Source organism: Podarcis cretensis, assembly GCF_951804945.1.
Source record: "Podarcis cretensis genome assembly, chromosome: 2".
NCBI lineage: Eukaryota > Metazoa > Chordata > Lepidosauria > Squamata > Lacertidae > Podarcis > Podarcis cretensis.
In genome coordinates, this window is record NC_137171.1 from 124111085 (window position 1) to 124133579 (window position 22495).

At 45.1% G+C, this 22495-nt stretch overlaps 3 protein-coding genes across 3 annotated transcripts in view; 1 reads left to right on the forward strand and 2 right to left on the reverse strand.

Moving 5' to 3' along the window:
- LOC307210984 (alpha-2-macroglobulin-like) overlaps positions 1–4585 on the forward strand; it is a 75174-nt gene extending 70589 nt beyond the window's left edge. Inside the window, exons 32-35 of the mRNA XM_079967181.1 lie at positions 38–128; positions 1129–1197; positions 2629–2731; positions 2957–4585. Of these exons, the coding sequence (XP_079823307.1) occupies positions 38–128; positions 1129–1197; positions 2629–2731; positions 2957–3009 (316 nt within the window). The 3' untranslated portion in view covers positions 3010–4585. The remainder of the gene's footprint in view (positions 1–37; positions 129–1128; positions 1198–2628; positions 2732–2956) is intronic.
- LOC307208743 (vomeronasal type-2 receptor 26-like) overlaps positions 1–22495 on the reverse strand; it is a 98330-nt gene that overhangs the window by 32772 nt on the left and 43063 nt on the right. The window lies entirely within an intron of this gene.
- On the reverse strand, positions 5514–15292 carry LOC307206872 (vomeronasal type-2 receptor 26-like). Its single transcript, XM_079960335.1, has 5 exons — positions 14781–15292; positions 13615–14403; positions 7904–8131; positions 7433–7559; positions 5514–6842 (listed from the first exon to the last, which is right to left on the reverse strand). Exons 1-5 carry the CDS (start codon positions 15240–15242, stop codon positions 5929–5931), a joined length of 2520 nt encoding a protein of 839 aa, XP_079816461.1. The 5' UTR covers positions 15243–15292; the 3' UTR covers positions 5514–5928.

A 22495-nucleotide genomic window follows, 5' to 3' on the forward strand; every position in this document is an offset into this window, starting at 1 on the left:
TGGTGCGATTATTTCCCCTCTCTCTTTGGCTTCTCAGTTACACCGGCAACCGACCGGCCTCCAACATGGCCATCGTCGATGTTAAGATGCTCTCGGGATTCATCCCGGTGAAACCATCCGTAAAGCAGGTAAGAGCTTCGTTTGTGTGTGAAGGCTCCGCCACAACTACAGCCTGCTTCCTTGGCTGTAGGAGACTTGAGAAGAAAAGAGCTGCCTTTGCCATATTGCCTACCTACCCCAGGCATCCTCTCTCCAAAAACAGCCACGAGGATCCCTCTGGGTGTCTCACAAGTGGGACTTTCTCCTTCTGTTTGTTAGCCTGTCTCCAAATTTTGCTACTCTGAGGCCTGCAACCTTTGTTCAAGAGGCGCCAGTGAGCTTTCGCAGCTGATGGATACAGTAATTGGCCATGGGATTGTCCAATCCCGTCTTGGTTTTAAAGTCAGGTGACCTAACGGGCATAATCATATCTTGGGGCTGCGAATGTTGTACTAGCTTGCAATGTCCACTAGCCACTAGTTAAGTCACTTGGAGACCTTCTGGTGACAAGTGACTAATAAGTCGAATGAATGAATGAATATAAGCCAAGGACACCACACAGCTCAACCTCATCTGCCAGGACTACAGAGAAGGCTCTCCTTGCTCTCACCTTAAGGTAGACTATGCTGCACTCCCTGAGGCTTCAGAGATCGCCTTTCCCCATATATGCCCACTCGACCCCTTCGATTGGTGGAACTGGCATTGTTACATTTGCTGCATAATACCCGTTCTGCATTTGTAAGAACTCGATCTTCTAGTGTGCCAGCACCTGCACTGTGGAACTCCCTGCCTCTTGACACCAGGCAACTGTTAAAAACATTCTTGTTTTGACAAGCCAACCCAGGTGCTTAGGAAGCTAATGCGAGTTTTAATCTGTTTTAGCTTTAATCTGTTTTAATCTGTTATAGCAGTCTACTGCTATATTAACTTTTTGAAAGTTTCAAATTATTGTTGCTGATGTTTCTTATTCAGAGATTTATAATTTTATTTTTTTCACGAACCACTTTGAGGTTGCTTTTTTACAGTCAATAAGTGTACGAATTTTATGAAAGAAAGAAACAACAACAATCTTCATTTTGCGCCCACCAGCTGGAAAGGCACAATCTGGTCCAGCGCACGGAAGTGAGCACCAGTCACGTCCTGCTGTATTTGGAGAAGGTGAGCAAAGATGTCAGGCTTGCGCAATTCTCTCCTCCCCCAGTAGCACCAAGGAAGAAACAAGAAAGTTCATATTTATGGTTTTATTCAGTCATTGTGTTGCAAGACAGAGAACCCAGCCCTCAACTCCACTGTGACGTTGCTCACTTTGAGCTCCTCCCCGTCTTTCCCCCACAACAGTACCTGGCTCCATGGAGGGCCTCAGAAGACAAATGTCGTTGAGCCCTTTGCTCTTGAATTCTAACTGAGCAGAGAGTCGTGGGGCGTGGTGGTGCTTCTGTGCTCTCCGACTCTGTTGCGAGTTCTCCCCCTCCTTCTCCTAACACCTCATAACTTGGCAGCTCTGCGTTCTGCTGTAATTCAATTCTGTTTCTCACTTCTCCTGAAACTGCTGGAGAAAGGAGGGGGGCGATCCCCCCACCCCCTCCTCCTCCAATGGATGCAGAGGAGAAAGAGGAGGCGATCCCTAGCCCTCCTCGTCTGTCCAGTCCCTGACAAAAGAGGGCAGAGACAGGAGGCAGGAGAATCTCTCCTTTGGTCCAGTATATCTGAAGGAGCATCTCCACCCCCATCGTTCCGCCCAGACACTGAGGTCCAGCTCCTTCAGGTATACTGGGCCGAGGCCGTTTAGCTTTAAAGGTCAGCACCAACACTTTGAATTGTGCTCGGAAACGTACTGGGAGCCAAGGAAGGTCTTCCAGGACTGGTGTTATATGGTCTCGGCTGCCACTCCCAGTCACCAGTCTAGCTGCCACATTCTGGATTAGTTGTAGTTTCTGGATCACCTAAAAGGTAGCCCCACATAGAGCGCATTGCAGTACAGTGGTACCTCGCAAGACGAATGCCTCGCAAGACGAAAAACGCGCAAGACGAAAGAGTTTTCCGTTTTTTGAGTCGTTCCGCAAGACGAATTTCCCTATGGGCTTGCTTCGCAAGACCAAACGTCTTGCGAGTTCTTGTGAGTTTGTTTCCTTTTTCTTAAAGCCGCTAAGCCGTTAATAGCCGCTACGCCGCTAAGCCGTTAATAGCCGCTAAGCCGCTAATAGCCGCTAAGCCGTTAATAGCCGCTAAGCCGCTAAGCCGCTAAGCCGTTAATAGCCGCTAAGCCGCTAAGCCGTTAATAGCCGCTAAGCCGCTAATAGCCGCTAAGCCGTTAATAGCCGCTAAGCCGCTAATAGCCGTGCTTCGCAAGACGAAAAAACCGCAAGACGAAGAGACTTGCAGAACGGATTAATTTCGTCTTGCGAGGCACCACTGTAGTCCAAGTGGGAGATAATCAGAGCATACACCACTTTGGCGAGTCAATCTGTAGGCAGGACAGGTCTCAGCCTGCATACCAGATGGAGCGAGTAAACAGCTGCCCTGGACACAGAATCTCAGCAGTCTTGTGATTCTGTATCTCAAGTGATGATCCCACCTGCTTGTCCACAGGTGACCAACATGACCCAGAGCTACACCTTCACTGTGGAGCAGGATGTGCCTGTCCAGAACTTAAAGCCGGCTGTGGCAAGAGTCTATGATTACTATGAAACAGGTAAGAAAGGCCCCCACAAATGAAGACCATTAAGGTTCACATATCCCACTTCTTAGTTAACTCCCAAAGCAAAATTTAAAACCACCATGCAGTAGATGCATTTATGAGCATTCTGCAACCAACCCCTTAAAAACCACCCACTAGTCTAAAAGTGGTGATGGAGAAAGCTCTGGGGGGCAGAGTCTGGCCTGACCACCTTTCTCTCTTGCTTCCCTCTCTTTCCAGATGATGGTGCTGATGCAGAGTACAGCGCCCCCTGCAGTACAGGTAGAGTATGAACAGAGATTGCCTTGTGCAAATCTGAACTGGCTCAAAAGTACCAAAGGCCATCCCAGACCATAATCCAGCTTTCTTCGGGGGGCAGGACATGATATAGGGGAGTGGTTTCCAAACCTTTTAGGGCCTCTGCCCCCTTGGTTCCCCAAAAATCATCCTCCCCTCATAGTTGTCAATGTTTCCCTTTTTAAAAGGAAAATTCCCTTATTCCGAATAGGATTCCTCGCAAGAAAAGTTGACAGCTATGTCCTACCCTACCCTATAAAAAGCATTATTCAAAACAGCAGTTTTCACGACCCACGAATGAAGGCAATAACACAATAAAATTCAAAACAGTGGCAATTAATTGCATGTTTATTCAAAACCCAATTCAGCTCTTTAATTGATTCAACAAAACGGATGAGTTTGATGCAGTGCTGCCAGATTTTTAAAGCCTGATAGTCATTTACACTTCCAGCACCGCCCCCCCCTGCTGCCCACTTGGCTCTTAGCACCACCCCAAGTAATCCCACTGCCCCCCAGGGCATGGTACTGCCCATTTTGGGAACCACTGATTTAGCCTCCTGGATTAAAGCAACTTGAATGGAGGCCAGGCCTCCTGTTGGGCAGGTTGAGGGGCCCCACCTGGGCTGCTAGGTTTGGGGAAGGGCATGAAATGGCAGCAGTTGGGCATGGGGGGGGGTTGGAGAGGGGCTGCCATCTGGATCTCCTGCCTCTGTTTCCCCAGAGCATATTGGGACACTTGTGGGTGAATGCTTGGCCAAAGGAGATTCTTATGCTCTTTCCTCCACTGCAGCCGAAACTAAGCGGGAATGAATGATGAAGAATGCAGCCCATCACTTCTCAGGCGGACTCTGCTGGCATCTGGTCTCATCGCTGACCCAAATAGGGCTAATTTAGCCAGCTAGCCCTGGTGATCGTCTAATGTGTATTGGATGGATTTCCCCCCTAAATTGATTTTTTAATTCTGAATTTATTGTTACTCACCTTTTATACTGCATTTTATGCTGTTTTTTGTTGCATCAGTTAAGTGTTTTAAATTTGTTGTTAGCTGCCCTGAGCCTAGTTTTCTGAACCGGGCAGGGCGGGGTATAAATAAAAAATTATTATTATTATTATCTTCCTTCCACCGGATAAGGAGGGGGGACAGAGCAGCTGGGACAGAGCAGTGGCTATGAAGAGGGAATGAGGATCTCTCCAAATGCAAGGCTCATCCACATCTCTGCTTTCCCCTGGGAAAAAGCCACTTTCTACCGCTGAGTCGGAGCAAACATTGATTGGGTTTCTCCATATGGAGGTTTGCTCTGATTTAGCGCTCAAGAGAGGGTTGTCCAAGGGAAAATAGTAAAGGAAATTTTTTCTAGAAATGGGACAAGCAGAAGTGTGTGGCCCAATTTGCTTATTCCACCCCTTGATAGTCCCAAAGGTCTGAACTGCAACCTGCTCTGGCAAGACCCGGAATAACAAAAGGAAGAAGAGGGTATCACTCAGCACCTCCTTTGTTGTTTTTTTGTTTTCATTTTGAGATCCGTCTGTGTGGCTTCAATTTCCCTCTACAGGATAAAATAAAAGAGAACTCGTATTTTTGATTCCAGTCATGTCTCAAGCATATCTCTGCGGGCATTTCTGGGGTGGGATGTGGTGCAAATCCAACCATTTATTTTTGGTGTTTTATATTCTCTGATGCATTTTAGTTTTCCAACTGGCCAAAATCAGGGTTGAGCAGCCAGTTTAGCAGCAAACTCATAAAGCAGGTTGCTGCTGAAGGGTGCATGCGGTGTTTGTGTGTGTGTGTGTGTGTGTGTGTTTGTGTGTGTGTGTGTGTAGCTTCAGATGGAGCAGATGAAAGAACATAAGAAGAGTCCTGGTGGATCAGGCCCATGGCCCAGCATCCTGATCTCACAGTGGCCAACCAGACGCCTCTAGGAAACGCACAAGCAGGACCTGAGCATTATAGATTTTCTTCTCCTGGTCCACCCTCTCCAGGAGACGATGGGAAGAACGATGCGGATTATATGAAGCATCTGATGATGTCGTCAGAAACAGGCAAGAAGGAAGCAGGAAGAAAGATGTTTGGAAATCAAAGAAAACCAGACAGGCATGAGAGGAAACAGTCAAAGAATGGGCAGAAGAAATCCTCTACTTCTCAGGGTGCGGATGACAGAAACAGAACAAAAATGAGTCCAGTGTATATTAAAACACTCAGACACAACCCCGACTAAAGAGAAACTGATGGACTACGCAGAAGTGGCAAAATTGACACATAAAGTACGGGACAAGGACAACTGTGACTTTAAAGATGAATGGGAACCTTTTACAAAGTACTTAAAGAAACAACAAAGTGAATCGGACTCCTTGGCAGGTTTTGAATAAGCACTCACAAACTTTTTATTGACAATAACCAGTCAGATAAATTAAGGATTCATACAATTCTGTAACATGCATTTGTAGAGAAATCAGAGACTGGAGCTGAGGGAAGTTGGGGGGGAGGGGAGGGTGGGTCATTTTATGGGGGGGAGGGGGAAGTAGGGGGAAATCAAGGATATGTTTTAAGATAATATGTTTTGTTTAAATTCTTAATAAAAATATTTTTTAAAACACACATTTAGACACATCAGAATTAAATAGTCATTGCAGAATCCACACAGGGGAGAAACCATATAAATGCACGGAGTGTGGAAGGAGCTTCAGTGTGAGTGAGGCAGGTTTTAATAGATTCACTGGAACATTGAGTTCTAGTGGACCTCCTTGCAGAAGAAATTCCATAACACTGGAGCCACTGCAGAGGAGACCCTACACCACAGCCTTGTTAATTTCACAAAAGGAATAACGTCTTGGAACCATCCTAGATAAAGATTTGGCCTTATCAGAAGCTATGGTTCTAGTCTAGATATCAGTGGGGACAGAACTGGTCTCCATTTCTAGTTCCTATTGTCAGATGTTTGCATCATTAGATGTTCTTTTGTATTCAGTTCAGGTCTGAATACAATAATGTAGCATTTGGGCATGAAGATGCAGCCCAGAAGCCCAGCACTGGAGGCCAAGATGGAGAAAACCTGAACGGCCACCATGTATTTCCCCTTTGTGCTCAGGTAGGTGGGCACAAAGGACACCCAAACACTGCAGAAGACCAGCATGCTGAAGGTGATCAGCTTGGCTTCATTGAAGGCCCCAGGCAGATTCCTGGCAAAAAAAGCTACTGTGAAGCTGATGGCAGCCAGGAAGCCCATGTAGCCAAGGGCAATGTAAAACATGGCAACAGACCCTTCATTGCACTGCAGGGTGATCTCTCCAGGCTGGGAGTGCATGTCGGAATCTGGGAATGGTGGAAACATTCCAAGCCAGATGGTGCAGATGAGAACTTGGACAGTGGAACAGGAAATGACAATGGAGTTGGCCAAACTCTTCCCCAGCCATCTCCTCACCCTGTTCCCTGGCTTTGTGGCTAGGAAAGCCAAGACCACTGTGATGGTTTTGGCCAACACGGAAGAGACGGCAACTGAGAAGATGACACTGAAGGCAGATTGTCGGAGAAGGCAGGTCATCTTCCTTGGCCGCCCAATGAACAGGAAGGAGGACAAAAAGGAAAACAGGAGGGAGACAAGAAGGATATAGGTGAGCTCCTGGTTGTTTGCTTTGACTATGGGAGTGTCTAGGAATTTAATGAAGATTCCTAACACAATCCCTGTGGTTAAGGACAAGAATAGGGTGAAGGAGGTCAGGAGGGTCCCCAAAGACTCTTCATAGGACAGGAAGGTGATAATCTTAGGGACACATTGATCTTGATCTTTGTTTGGATGCTGATCTTCTGGACATTTGGTGCAGTGGTCTGCATCTGAAAAGAAAAGCATCATTCATATATCACTATTATCTCTGTTCTGTATTACATTCTATTATATTCCGAAGTCCTACATGCAACAGGTGAAGGAGTGAGAAGATGTGATAAGCCATTTAGTGTCCAGTAGGAGTTAGAATAATAGATTCATATAACTGTAGAGTTGGAAGGGACTCAGGTATCAATTGAGTCACATCCTGGCAATGCAGGAACCACAGCTAAAGAACCTCTGGCAGATAGCCGTCCAACCTCACTTCAACAGGCAGAAGGAGGCATCCCGACCCCATCAGTTTGTACATATGATACGATACAATAATCTTTATTGTCATTGTCCCATACAGAACAACGAAATTGAAAAATCTGCATAAGACATTCAAAAACCAACAAGCCAGCTATCCCAGCTATCCCAGCCTGGTTAGCCCCTAAAAACTCTGATACCCCATTATTAAATACAATATACTCCCATACAATAGACTCCTTACAATGTGTTTAAAACCAAAATCACATTAGGGTAGAAACTGTTTCTAAGGAACACTGGCACTGACATATAAATTCCTTTTCTTTGCCTGCTCCAAGGTCTGCCCTCTTACCTTCCAGAGCAGAGATTGTCCCTTTCATGCACCGTGAGCAACTGTAGCAGCAAAAGGGTTGGCCTTCATGAATTACCTTGGTGTATCCCCGGCGACAGCTTTCGCTGCACCTTGAATGAGGCGGGGTCTGTTCATAAAAGGAAGGAAGTGGGTGGAGAAAGTGAACAGAGAAAAGTTTTTATCTTATAACGATAGAACTTGGGAAATTTAAAATTTAAAATTTAAAATTTAAAATTTAAAATTTAAAATTTAAAATTTAAAATTTAAAATTTAAAATTTAAAATTTAAAATTTAAAATTTAAAATTTAAAATTTAAAATTTAAAATTTAAAATTATCAGAAACCGGGATGGCTTCTGTAAATCCAGGACTGTCCCTGGGAAATAGGGACACTATTGTGTCTGTCATTGTCCCCTTCACTTGTTGGCTTTGAGTTTCTAGTAAAAAAAGAAAGAAAATTAAGTAGGTCTCACCTGGTTACACCACCCAGGCCACACAATGGCATCTGGATCTATAGCAAACGTTATTGTTGAGGGGTTGTGCCTCTCTGCACTCCCAACCTTCACTTTCTCAATTGATTTATTGGGGAGCACTAACACGTTCACAACATCGAAGGCAGCTGCCAAGTGTCCGTTCTCATCCAAGTGCAGCCCGTCTACGGAAGTATTGTCAAAGTGGAAGTTTCTCAGGAAAGGGTGAAGCTATTATGGCAAAGAAAACAGCAGCATTTAGAAATGGAAGTCGGATATTGCAAACCTGCCTTGTTGGACCTCCAAAATTTCTGTGCATAGATAAGCAAGCATGTTCTGGAACAGCGTTTCCCAAACTTGGGTCTCCAGCAGCTTTTGGACTACAATGCCCATCATCCATAACCACTGGTCCTGCTAGCTAGGGATGATGGGTGTTGTAGTCCAACAACAGCTGGAGACCCAAGTTTGGGAAACACTGTCCTAGAATATGAACAGCCTGTTCTCCCTTTGGCCAAACCAAGCCTGTCGGAAACCCACAAACAGTGTGAAGTAATGAGGTCCGGTACGCTTCCACTGCCACTGCTCAGCTTCTCTGGACCGTAGCAGAGTGTAGGCACACCATGTGCTTTGTGTTTGAGCATGCAGGAAAACAGAGTCTGTACGCAGCTTCTTCACTAATCTAAGAAGCTTTATTATGTACAGCAGCAATAAATCAGAAACTCCAGAGACGGCATCTTGTCCCCCATCTCAGTCAAAAACGAAAGGAGACTGAACACAAAGAACAGATTCCCAGATGAGGGAAACCACTCCCCATTGGGCAGGGTGCTTACTCTGAGCTGTTTATGTTAAGTTGTGGCGAACATATCAGACAAGACAGCGATTCTTCAAACAGCTCTTGTTTATTCACAAGCCAGGACGGAACTGAACTGAAGGGTTCAGTCAGCCTGCTTATATAGACCTCCAGTACAACGTAAACAGTAAACAGGACAGGAAAATAGGATTTCAGAAAGAGAAGTCAAAATTAGAAACAGAACTGTTGGAATCCAATACTAAGAACTTATCAAAAATGTATAACTTGCTGTTGAAATGGAATACACAGGATGAAACGGTGAAATCAGCAATGATTAAATGGGCACAAGATATTGGTCATGATATTATGTTTGCTGACTGGGAACAGTTATGGACCACCGGTATTAAATTTACTGCATGTAATGCTTTAAAAGAAAATATTATGAAAATGATCTATCGGTGGTACATGACCCCAGTCAAGCTTGCAAAAATTTACCATTTGCCTAATAATAAGTGTTGGAAATGTAATGAGACTGAAGGCACTTTCTACCACCTTTGGTGGACCTGCCCAAAGGTTAAAGCTTTCTGGGAAATGATCTATAATGAAATTAAGAAGGTCCTTAAGTGGACTTTTCCCAAGAAACCAGAGGCTTTCCTCTTGGGCATGGTTGGCCAAGTGGTGTTAAGGAAGGATAGGATATTCTTTATGTACGCCACTACAGCAGCAAGAATTCTACTGGCAAAGTATTGGAAGACGCAAGAACTACCTACTCTGGAAGAATGGCAAACAAAGGTGATTGACTTTATGGGACTGGCCGAGATGACGGGCAGAATCCGTGACCAGGGGAAAGAGACAGTGGAAGAGGACTGGAAGAAATTTAAAATATATCTTAAAAATAATTGTAAAATTGAGGAATGTTAAGATGTCAGGGGGTAAGAGGTAAAGAATTGCAGCAGTAATCAAAAAACTAAAGGAACTTTTATGAAAGGGAATTAAGATAATGGACCTAAGGGTTGCTAAAGAACCATTAAACAAGGATGCAGGGATGGGGAGGTATGGGGAAGTCAAAAGAAAGAAGGGCATGAAATGATGAGTTGGAAATTATATTGTTTTGTATTGTTTTTGTTATCTGTTTGAAAAACGAATAAAAATCATTAAAAAAAAAATACAACGTTACTGTAACAACTTTCTAAAACTATCCAATCACTGAACGTCACTTTCGATCCCTTATTTGCATAACTATCTACAGTATCCCCCTGCTGGCCCAGGGTGAGAACTTCAGTACATAACAGTTTAACCCAGGGAAGATTCTGGAGGAGATCATTAAGCAAACAGTCTGTGAGCACCTAGAAAGGAATGCTGTGATCACCAATAGTCAGCATGGATTTCTGAAAAATAAGTCATGTCAGACTACCCTGATCTCGTTTTTTGACAGAATTACAAGCCTGGTAGATGAAGGGAACGCAGTGGATGTAGCCTACCTTGATTTCAGCAAGGCATTTGACTAGGTGCCCCATGATATTCTTGTAAAGAAGCTGGTAAAATGCGGACTTGACTATGCTACCACTCAGTGGATTTGTAACTGGCTGAACCCAAAGGGTGCTCATCAATGGTTCCACTTCATCCTGGAGAAGAGTGACTAGTGGGGTGCCACAGGGTTCTGTCTTGGGCCCGGTCTTATTCAACATCTTTATCAACGACTTGGATGATGGACTCAAGGGCATCCTGATCAAATTTGCAGATGACACCAAACTGGGAGGGGTGGCTAACACCCCAGAGGACAGGATCACACTTCAAAACGACCTTGACAGATTAGAGAACTGGGCCAAAACAAAGATGAATTTTAACAGGAAGAAATGTAAAGTATTGCACTTGGGCAAAAAAAATGAGAGGCACAAATACAAGATGGGTGACACCTGGCTTGAGAGCAGTACATGTGAAAAGGATCTAGGAGTCTTGGTTGACCACAAACTTGACATGAGCCAACAGTGTGACGCGGCAGCTAAAAAAGCCAATGCAATTCTGGGCTGCATCAATAGGAGTATAGCATCTAGATCAAGGGAAGTAATAGTGCCACTGTATTCTGCTCTGGTCAGACCTCACCTGGAGTACTGTGTCCAGTTCTGGGCACCACAGTTCAAGAAGGACACTGACAAACTGGAACGTGTCCAGAGGAGGGCAACCAAAATGGTCAAAGGCCTGGAAACGATGCCTTATGAGGAACGGCTAAAGGAGCTGGGCATGTTTAGCCTGGAGAAGAGGAGGTTAAGGGGTGATATGATAGCCATGTTCAAATATATAAAAGGATGCCACATAGAGGAGGGAGAAAGGTTGTTTTCTGCTGCTCCAGAGAAGCGGACACGGAGCAATGGATCCAAACTACAAGAAAGAAGATTCCACCTAAACATTAGGAAGAACTTCCTGACAGTAAGAGCTGTTCGACAGTGGAATTTGCTGCCCAGGAGTGTGGTGGAGTCTCCTTCTTTGGAGGTCTTTAAGCAGAGGCTTGACAACCATATGTCAGGAGTGCTCTGATGGTGTTTCCTGCTTGGCAGGGGGTTGGACTCGATGGCCCTTGTGGTCTCTTCCAACTCTATGATTCTATGATTCTATGATTTGCATAACTATCTACAGTATCCCCCTGCTGGCCCAGGGTGAGAACTTCAGTACATAACAGTTTAACCCTGTAAGCTCTGATTCTCCTCACAAACAGGACCGGAGCGCACCTGCAGTGCTCTCCGCAGCAGGTATTTAGGAGCAGAAGAGGATCATCGTGGCTTAGTAGCCATTGATAGGCTTCTCTGTGGACTTATCTGTTTTTCTTTCGAAGCCATTCCAATTGGTGGCCATCACTGCCTTCTGTGGGAGTGGGTTCCATAGATTAACTATTTGTTGCATGAAGGAGTGCTTTCTTTTGTCTGTCCTGACTCTCCCAGCATGACCCGTGGCCCTTCCCATCATGCAGAGAAGGGCACAGTGAACTGGCGAGAACTTCTTGGTCCAGCCAAGCGTCCAAGGGGCAGTCTTTGGTATGCAGTGCCGCAGACAGCAATGGAGGCTGGTAGGTTAGGGCAAATGGGGCTCCAGCCCACCAAGCTTCGGCCAGGCTCCCTGCCCGCCTCCTTACTTTTAACCAATCCAATGGCTGGCATTCCCTGTCAGCTTCCTCCTCTTTGGAATGTTGCATTCGTAGAACTCATCAAGGAAGAGGATGGGGATGAAACATTCATTTGACTATGCTTGTCATTTACCCCCCTGCCTTATGAGGGCCAATGACCACAGCTAAGGAGGAAATGATGCTCATTGGAAGAACTTTGGACCCTCACTAACTCTCAGCCTATTGGGGATGGAGGAGAAATTCAATTTCAGTTTGTGATCAAAGCTGAATTTATCAAATTTGCACAATAAGAGAACCGGAGCAGAGCCAGCCTTCCAAATCTGCACTAAGCCCAATTTCGCAATGCGGTTCTTCCAACCAAACAACATTCACAAACATTTGTATATTAGGGGGAAATGTGTCATATCCATGAAAATAGCATACAGCATGTTGTTTTAGGAGCACTTGCTTCCAAATATGTGTACATTAATCAAAACCGCATACAAAAAAATGTGTTGATTAGAAGAAATTCACACTAAATTGCTGAAGAATTTTCATGAGGTTTTCATGAGGTTTCATGAGCAACAACAACAACTGTTGCCCTTCCTCTTCTGGGAAAGAAAAAAAACTTAAACACGTAGCAGAACTCCCCCAAAAATAGACCAGAGGCAATTGTACTTCATTCAGCAGAGCTTTTACTTGCTACTGAAGGCAAATGAGCATAATGGTCACAAATCCAGTACATTCAGGACTGGCACAGTCCATAAAAATCCAGTTGCAGCACTTACAAAAACTTATAAACTTATAACAAGACTAAACCTTAACACGAATGGTACAATGTACAGAACATCACACCAGGAGGAAGAGAGACAGAAAGGGAAAGCTTTCTGTTTAGGGAAGGTTTTAATGTTTAATAGGTTATTGTATTTTAATATTCTGTTGAAAGCCACCCAGAGTGGCTGGGGAGGTCCAGCCAGATGGGTGGGGTATAAATAAATTATTATTATTATTATTATTATTATTATTATTATTATTATTATTGACCCAGGCTCCTTCTGGCCCATATTTATAGTCAACATGACCTTAATTGGAAGAGATAAGAAAACCAGTTCAAGCCAGCTATACTCAGATTCTCTGAAGGTAGAACCCAAACAATCACGAAGCTTCTTTCCTACAGAGAAGCTTCCAGAAACTTCCAGAAACCTCTTGAATGAATTAGAATAGGAAAGATCACTGCACATCAGATCAATACTTTCTGCACTAAGAAATGCAAACTGACAATAACAACAAGATTTTTATTTTTTACACCCTGCTCATCTGTCTGAGTTGTCCCAGCCACTCTGCGCAGTTTCCAGCATATACAAAAACATAAAACATTAAACATTGAAAACCCTATAGAAAACCCTATATAGCTGCTAAATGTTGCTAAAGAAAGGCAGACAACCTAACTTGTGAGAAACACAAATGGAAGAAGAAGAAGAAGAAGAAGAGGAGGAGGAGGAGGAGGAGGAGGAAGAGGAGGAGTAGTAGTTTGGATTTGACATCCCGCTTTATCACTTCCCTCAGGAGTCTCAAAGCGGCTAACCATCTCCTTTCCCTTCCTCCCCCACAACAAACACTCTGTGAGGTGAGTGGAGCTGAGAGACTTCAGAAAAGTGTGACTAGCCCAAGGTCACCCAGCAGCTGCATATGGAGGAGCGGAGACGCGAACCCGGTTCACCAGATTACGAGACTACCGCTCTTAACCACTGCACCACACTGGTTCCCATAGACTCAAGGTATTAAATGACCTGGCAATAATATTAGCAGTGAAGGAGAAAAGAATACCTGCCATGGCTGTACCCTTTGGAAGACCAAGTCGCTTCCACCTCCCCTCACCATCCACCGGGATCTGGATGCAAATGCAGCCCTTAAGGCAAGCACCAGAGCCCGGACCAAACTGTAAATCATGTAGCTGTCCAGGGTCAAGCTGTCTCCATCAACCTCCTGATAAATGCTCTCCTTCTTCTCGACGCATCTCATTTGACCTCTTGCCGTCAACGTATGCTTCAAATGAAAGCAACGAAATCCTTTCTTATCAAACCGCGGTTTGACGTTTTCATACCTCGTCCCCTTTTTGAACTGCATTAGGAAGGCCAGTGAAATGTGGATGTTTTGCATATCAAACATGCGGTAAAGAGCACTCAGGTTGATGTCCTGCAAAGCCGTCATGATCCAAACTTTACCTGGTGTGGGCTGCTTGCTCCTCACAGCCCGGAATATGACGTAAGCTAAACCGAAAACAGATTGAGAGTCCCCAGAGAAAATGACGATGTTGACTTTCCTCTGCACGAGGAAAGCAATCATGGGGGAAATATTTCTGTACAAAACGAGTGCTGGGATTTTTTCTGAGAAGGCCACGCAGATCCCCTCCCTCGCCAGCACTTCTGTCAAACTCCTCATGAGTCTCTCTCCGTTGTCATTTTCTGGAACGACGAGGCCAACCCACCTCCACCCAAAATGCTGCAGAAGTTTGGCAATGCCCAGGTATTTGGTCTCAGCACTTGGGACCATCCTGTAGACAAAAGGGAGCTGAGATTTGTCTTTCAGAGCAGGAGAAACAAAATCGTAACTGACCTGTGGAGAAAAGGAAGGTTTCGAATCTCAGGATAAAGCTAAGGTGTTTGCAAACTTAAATATCACAACTAGCTATTGAAATGGCTGTTGTCATTTATTGTGTGTGTGTGATTTTGCAATCAAAATCCTAGACTATGTCAGTACATAATCTGCTCAATCCGTTCGACTTCCAAAACATTTGCAAACCAAGGTGTGGCTTCTGATTGGATGATTGGCCCCAGAAACAATGGCAGCAGCCAAAATGGAAGTACGGCTTCCGAAAAACGTTCTCAAACCGGAACACTCACTTCCGGTTTTGCTGTGTTTGGGAGCTGATTTGTTTGTCAACTAAGCCGTTCAGGAACCAAGGTATCAGTGTACCAGCCACACTTTCCTACCTGTGGGGTTTTGTAGATGCTCAACATATTTGAAATCTGGCCAGAGATATCAGAGTCAGCCCCTTCGAGGACAGCCAAGAGGTTATTCCGCCTTCCGCAGCAGTAGTTTGGGATGTTTGTTTGCCCAGTAGAGAGAAGGTCTATTGTAGCATCATAAGTCGTCCTTGCATCAAAGTAGTTTTCGTAGATGTTGTAGCCCAGAGTGACGTTGAGCAGGAGCCCAGGATCCCTGCTGACTCTCTGAGTGGCAAATATGAAGGGGAGGAGCTGCCTGAACTGCACGTTTGATAACCTGCAACAAAATTTGTGTCCCACATTTAACGACCATCCAGCTAGATGAATGCCCACAGCATTCAGCCTGGCTCTGACTGTTAACTGTCTCTCACTTTGCTGGGGTTTGAAGCTCATCCTGTCTGTGACATCATACACTGATGTCAAAATGATACATCTGCGTTCATCCATGGTAACGTCACTGGCCAATAAACTCCAGCAACTAGGTCACCAGCAGCCTGGCTCTCCAGCAAACTTAATGTTTTAGCCTGAGCATGAAGAAGAATATGGAGATCATCAGAGGGGTTAGGCTGAGTGTTCACCAGTGTGCGGATATCCAGCTCTACCTCTCTTTTAAATCGGAACCAGTGAAGGGGGTAAATTTCCTGTGTGAGTATCTGGAGGCGGCTGGAGGATGAATGGTGGCTAATGGGTTGAGGTTGAATCCTGACAATCCTGTTTTGGAGGGACAGGAGGCGGGCGGGTGTGGAGGACTCCCTGGTCCTGAACAGGGTAACGGTGCCCCTGAAGGACCAGGTGTGCAGCCTGGGAGTCATTCTGGACTCACAGTTACCCATGGAGGCGCAGGTCAATTCTGGTCTGGTACACAGGTTGAGACCCTACCTGCCTGCAGACTGTCTTGCCAGAGTAGTGCATGCTCTAGTTATCTCCCACTTGGACTACTGCAATGCACTCTACATGGAGCTACCTTTGAAGGTGACCTGGCAACTACAACTAATCCAGAATGTGGCAGCTAGACTGGTGACTGGGAGTGGCCGCCGAGACCACATAACACATAAGACCTACATTGGCTCCCAGTACGTTTCTGGGCAAAATTCAAAGTGTTGGTGCTGACCTTTAAAGCCCTAAATGGCCTCAAAGGCCCAGTATACCTGAAGGAGTGTCTCCACCCCCATCGTTCAGCCCGGACACTGAGGTCCAGCTCCGAGGGCCTTCTGGCGGTTCCCTCACTGCGAGAAGTGAAGTTACAGGGAACCAGGCAGAGGGCCTTCTCGGTGGTGGTGCCCACCCTGTGGAATACCCTCCCATCAGACATCAAGGAAATAAGCAACCACCTAAATTTTAGAAGACATCTGAAGGAAGGGAAGCTTTTAATATTTGATGAATTATTGTATTTTAATATTTTGCTGGAAGCCGCCTAGAGTGGCTGGGGATGTTGGAATCTATTGTTTACATGCAGCTTTGCAAGTTAGCAATTAGTGTCTTCACAGCCTGGGAAGACAGAGCATGAAAGGAATCTGTCTAGAGATGAGGAGACCCAGCAACAGCTCTGTGATTGGCTGAGGTCCCTCAGATAGGCAGCATGACTTATGACACTGCTTGTTAGAATGGTTAGTGTCGGTGAGTATTGAGTTGGTTAGTGTTGAGGAGTTGCTGAGAGTGAAGAAGTCGTGTTGTAAGCAGTAACTTGTAGATAGACTTGTATGTTTACTGCTGTATGTAATAAACTACAAGAATCAAGTTGCTAGTCGTCAGCTTTGTTCCTGATCGTCGTCCTGCCTGGGAAATCTCAAGAGTTGCCTAAGAAACGCTGCAGTACTCTGCTATACTCTGCTAAGCTGTGCAACAGGCAAAAGCACTTCGAAAGTTCACCAGGGGAAATTCAGCCAGCTGGGAGGGGTATAAATCATATATCATCATCATCATCATCACTGTCATCATCATCATCATCATTATTCAATGACAACACCAGTCACTGAAGCAACATATATTGTATGCCATATGAGTTTGATTGATCGATTGAGTTTACTTCTGCACTGCTATTTTTCTAGAAAAAGAGGTGTCATTAGTCACCATGAACGCTTCCCTCATTATCTTATAATGGCAATGGCACCCACCTGAGAGGAGCCGTGACTGAGTTCCGGCAAGTTCCGGCTGATAAAAATACCATGTTTATATGTCATTTTCCCACAATGAGCTGTGCCCAAAGCTGCTTACAGCCAACATTCAAAACATCAAAATACAAATATATACAAAATACAGACAATGCCAGCAAATTCAAAAACTGCCAAAAAATTTGAAGGATTTTGAAGAGATAAGAGATTTATTAACTGATTGGCGACAATTTCATCAATTAAATGATATTTTCAAGACAGATAAAAAGAGGGGTTTCAGTCATGAGACCTCAGGATTTGAAAAAGATTTGTTAGAAAATAATAATAAAAAATACTGTTGAAAATGTATGACTTGCTTTTGGAATGACATACAAAGGATGAACAAGTTAAATCTGTAATGATACACTGAGTAAGGGATTTGGGACGCAATATCCAACTTTCAGATTCAGAAAGGTTATGGAAAACTGATTTGAAATTCTCGGCGGGTTGTACACTGAAAGAAAACTATATGGAAATGATGTAGAGATGGTATTTGACTCCCAGTAAGTTAGGAAAATTGCATAAGGCAGGTACAAATATCTGTTGTAAATGTAAAGAGAAAGGAGGCACCTTTTATCCTATGTGGTGGTCTTGTGAGGTAATAAAGGCATTCTGGGAAATGAAAAATTCCAACCCCTTGCTGTGCAATTTTTACAATTTATACATTTTTTAATTTTTTTGTGGTGTTTTTTAAAGCTGTGAAGGCTAGGCATACAAATTTAAGTAAAAGTAACGATGATGATGATGATGATGATGATGATGATGATGATATTTTGATTTAGGTATTTTGTGCTTTTAGTATATTCTGATTTTAACCTGTGAACCGCCCTGAGACCTACGGGCATAGGGTGATATATAAATCCTAATAATAATAATAATAATAATAATAGTAATAATAATAAACTTTCTGCCAAAAGAGGGGATATTGTTCAGTTTTAGGACCAGAGAAAGAGAGAGACTGGAGCACAATTGGCACATACGAAATCAGAATCAGCAGGAATTGCAACAAATCCACCACTGCCCCTTAATTAAAGGTAAAGGTACCCCTGACCGTTAGGTCCAGTCGTGGATGACTCTGGGGTTGTGGCGCTCATCTCGCTTTATTGGCCAAGGGAGCCGGTGTACAGCTTCCGGGTCATGTGGCCAGCATAACTAAGCCGCTTCTGGCGAACCAGAGCAGCGCACGGAAACGCCGTTTACCTTCCTGCCGGAGCAGTACCTATTTATCTACTTGCACTTGACATGCTTTCGAACTGCTAGGTTGGCAGGAGCAGGGACCAAGCAACGGGAGCTCACCCCGTCGCAGGGATTCGAACCGCAGACCGTCTCATCAGAGGCTCAGTGGTTTAGACCGCAGCACCACCCGCATCCCTGCAATTACCTGCGCCCCTTAATTACTTACGGGTAATATCTCGTAGAGGGAGTCTTGGAGAACTTGATCGGGAGTAGAATGACATTGGTGGCAGATACAAACCCACTAATGATATAGTCTGCTGCTCTGTAATAATTCAAAGGGTCTGTCTGGTTGTTTATGAAATTCAAGGGGCATTTTGCCACCGGCATCTCACAGGTTGTCCGGGAAAAGAGTATCACCATCAGCACAATCTGGATATACCTGCCACAACTGCTGCCTCTGGGGCTGCTCTCCATGCTCATGAAAAGCAGCCAAGACCCTCGGGCAAGGCTGAGACTGCAATGAATCACAGACGGAATCTAGTCATGGCTACAGCGCCACATAGGACGTCTCAACCTGACTCGGCCCCCTGCTCCCCACCCCTTCCTAATTGTCACCCGAGGCTCTCAGTGGTGCAGGAGGTATTTATGCCGCATGGTTGCTGCTGCAAGAAGTTTCACCTCCTTGCTGTCGATTCCGATGTTTCTGTTATTGCTCTAAATTGTGATCTTTGGGAATGCCCTTGAGCATTGGCAAGGCAATGGAAAATAAATTACTACAATTCTGATAAGTAGCATGGGATGTATCACCTCTGCAGCCTCCTGGACTTACTGGGTGGGTTCAGTCGTGGAACTGGTTGGGGGGGGGGGAGGAATCCCGCCTCCCAACTTCCCCCATATAATATTGCAATAGGTCAGAGGGGGGCAGGCTGGACCTTTAACCGAGAAATCTTCCAAAATCATCCATCTTCCATCATTATTTCTATGAATTATTATCCATGCCCCAGTGACATTACAAGAGAGGAATGGAATGAAACCTTCCCACTGGCGGAGTCCCTGCCTGCCCCCAAATCACAGCCAAAGGTCTCTATGTGCAGTAGGCATTTCAGGCATGTGAAATGGAGTTGCGTCACGCTGCCTCATTTCTGTTATTTGTATCCAAGTGAAGTTTTGACCAGAAGAAGAGTAACAAATAACTGTGATTTATTTACTTTTAATTATAATTAACAGCTCTGTACTTTCATGGATTCTCCCTGAGGCTCTAGGAGCAGCTGCAAAGTTGGAGGAAAACATGTTGGTGGAAACACAGATTCTGAGAAGGGTCAGGGAGGGGAAAGGTGAGATTGGTCTGACTTTTAGTGGAGAACTACCATAAGATGATGGCGGTTGTGGTGGTGATTTTATTATTTGTCCCTACTCATCTGACTGGGTTGCCCCAGCCACTCTGGGCGGCTTCCAGAACACAGTTGTACCTCGGAAGTCAATCGGAATCCGTTCCGGAAGTCCATTCAACTTCCAAAACATTCATAAACCAAAGCACAGCTTCTGATTGGCTGCAGGAAACTCCTACAGCCAACCAGAAGCTGCGGAAGCCCCATCGGATGTTGCAGAAATAACGGAGGACGACACAGGAGTTGGATGCATGTGAGTTGTGCAGGAGCAAGCAAGCTAGCAAGCTCCAAGCAAGCTGCCGGCTAGCTCTGCCTTGGCTCCTTTTATTAGCAGAAGTCAACAACTGGAAACTGTAGCGAAACCATCCTGAACTTAACGTATTTCCAGCAAGGCACATTTCTAGTGTTAGCAATTCACGTGCCAGGCAGGTGCTTCCCCCCAAATGTTCCCCTGATACTCGAAAGTCTGCTTCATTCGTCATGCTCCAGCCAAGTGGAACTTAAGCAAAGCTTTCTGCGAGGGAGGCAAAGGTCAGAGAGTGGGCATGGCGGCTAGACATGCTGTGGCGTGTCTTATGCTGAGGTGGGGGTGCCCCACACTGCACCCGCAACCTCACAGTATGTTCGGCTTCCAAAAATTGTTCAAAAACCGGGACACTCACTTCCGGGTTTTGCTCATTCGGGAGCTGATTTGTTTGGGAGCCAAGGCATTTGAGATCCAAGGTACGGCTGTATTCAAAAACCTGATAAAAAATTAAACATTAGAAAGCTTCATCGTATGATATGCCAGGATCAATCTATTCATTCAGGGTGTATATGTGACCTACCACACAACAGGGCTGATTTACTGCTGAGCATCATTAAAATGCGAAACTGAGTCACCAAGAACAATATCGGTCTCCTCAGGAAAGCAGTGGTGGCTCAAGATCTGCAGCTGAGATCGCAAGATAGGGTAGCTGCAGGGCTGAGACGGCTTCGTCTGTAACCTGAGATGTGAGATGTTATTCGATGGGGATGGGAATACGGGCAGATGTAAGAACATAAGAAGAGCCCGCTGGATTTGGCCAGCAGCTTAAGGTTTAAGGTGCTGGTTTTGACCTAGTACCTACGGGACCGCCTCTCCTGGTATGCCCCGCGGAGGACCTTAAGGTCCACAAATGACAACATTTTGGAAGTCCCAAGTCGCAAGGTGTTTAGATTGGTCTCAACTAGGGCCAGGGCCTTTTCAGTACTGGCCCCAACTTGGTGGAACACTCTGTCACAAGAGACTATGGCCCTGCGGGACTTGACATCTTTCCACAGGTCCTGCCTGGCCTTTGGTTTGGACTCAGTCTGACCCTTATGTTCCCCCCCCCCGCCTTTATGGTTTTGCTCAATGGGCTACTTTTAAAATGAGGCTGCATTTTAAATTGGATTTTAACCTGTATTTTAAATTGCCTACCCCCCCCCCCTTATGTTTTTATTGTAATTTTACCAGTGTTAGCTGCCCTGAGCCCGGCTCTGGCCGGGGAGGACAGGGTATAAATAAATAAAATTTATCATCATCATCATCATCATTGTTGAGTATTCTGTTCCCACACCTGTGGGAAGCAGGAACTGAGCCCAAGACAACCCTTGCCTCCTGCTGTCTGCCTTTGACCATGTAGGCAGAGCAGATGAACTTAGCATAGGTGCCAACTGTGGGGGGGCCATGGTCCCTTGCCCCTAATAAGTTTCTTCTGGAGGGTCAGTCCCCTCAATATTTTATCCCCCATCACCACCCGCCCGCCTGCCTCCCTCGGTCTCAAGGGGGGTGACCACGCCGCACAACATACACAAGGATCAAGCTTATGTTGCAGAATCTGCTCTCGCTGTGAGCACATGTCGTCCAACCTGCTGACGTGTCACCCGAATGCCACATGCGCTGCTCAATTAAGGTGAGCATGTCTCATGGCATGTGCACACATCCGCTGTGGATTTTGGGGGTGTTCTGGTCCCCTCCCTGAATTTTTTTGGGAGGGCCTCAGCAAACGCTTACACAAAACAATGACTTGGTACCTAAATACCAATAGACTGTTGTGGCGTTTTCCCGTTCTTTTGGAAATGTCTGTACAGGGGGAGAGAAAGGGTTAATAGGTAGACCAATAGAAAAGCCAGAGGCAGAGCCTACGTGTTTATAAAAGGGCTTAGCCCAAGGGTGAATTGGTTGGTTGGTTGGTTGGTTGGTTGGGAAAGGCAGTTGGGAAAGCAGTTGGCAGACAGTTGGAAACAGAGACAGTTAGTGCAGTTGGTTCTTTTGTGAGGGGAGGTAGAAGAGTTATAGACAAGATAAAATAAGACTAAGAAGATAAAGGGTAACAACATTTTGAATGCAGCTAAAGTGTATTTGTGTTTGCTTTAAAAGGTGAATCCTTTATTAGGCATAGCAAACCTCACATTATCAAACAAACACCGTATACAAATTGTGCAAAATACGAGCTCAGCATAAGAAGGTTTGTCCCAGTCAGAGCTTTAACTCCAGAGAAAATCAATTTGCATAAATAATACAATATAGCACTACCACATCACCGATCAACTAAGAACCACTAAATCTCTTTATAATGGCCCAATATTTGTGTTTGCAATAAACTACACTCTTCTTTGTTAACTTAAGAACCTGACTGAGACTAAGTGATTTACTGGGGAGGACCTTATTGGTGGCAGCGGATTAGTGTACAGGTCAATAGTCCGTGAGACAACCGGGGCCTCCGTACGAACGCCACAACTGTTGACATGCAAAGTCATAAAACATGTCTCTCACAGATACCATTGGTTTTTCAATAGGGGCCATGTAGCAGAGGTGCTTTTCCCCCTTTGTGATAAACCTGTATCACACAGTACACTGCTTTCCTTAACACCAGGGATGTCCAACAGGTCGATTGCGATCTACTGGTAGATCCCCGGGAGCTTTTGGTAGATTGCATTCGATCGCTGGGTCCCTTTCCTTAGCGTTGCTAAAATGCAATCC

Bases quoted from the DNA above. Each gene is read 5' to 3' on its own strand.
- LOC307206872 (XM_079960335.1), bottom strand. From the start codon at position 15,242: ATGGATGAACGCAGATGTATCATTTTGACATCAGTGTATGATGTCACA. The intron at 8,132-13,614 runs GTATTCTTTTCT...TTGCCATAATAG, and splicing joins AAAGGGTACAGCCATGGCAG to CTTCACCCTTTCCTGAGAAA. The intron at 7,560-7,903 runs GTGAGACCTACT...TTTTATGAACAG, and splicing joins GGCCTGGGTGGTGTAACCAG to ACCCCGCCTCATTCAAGGTG.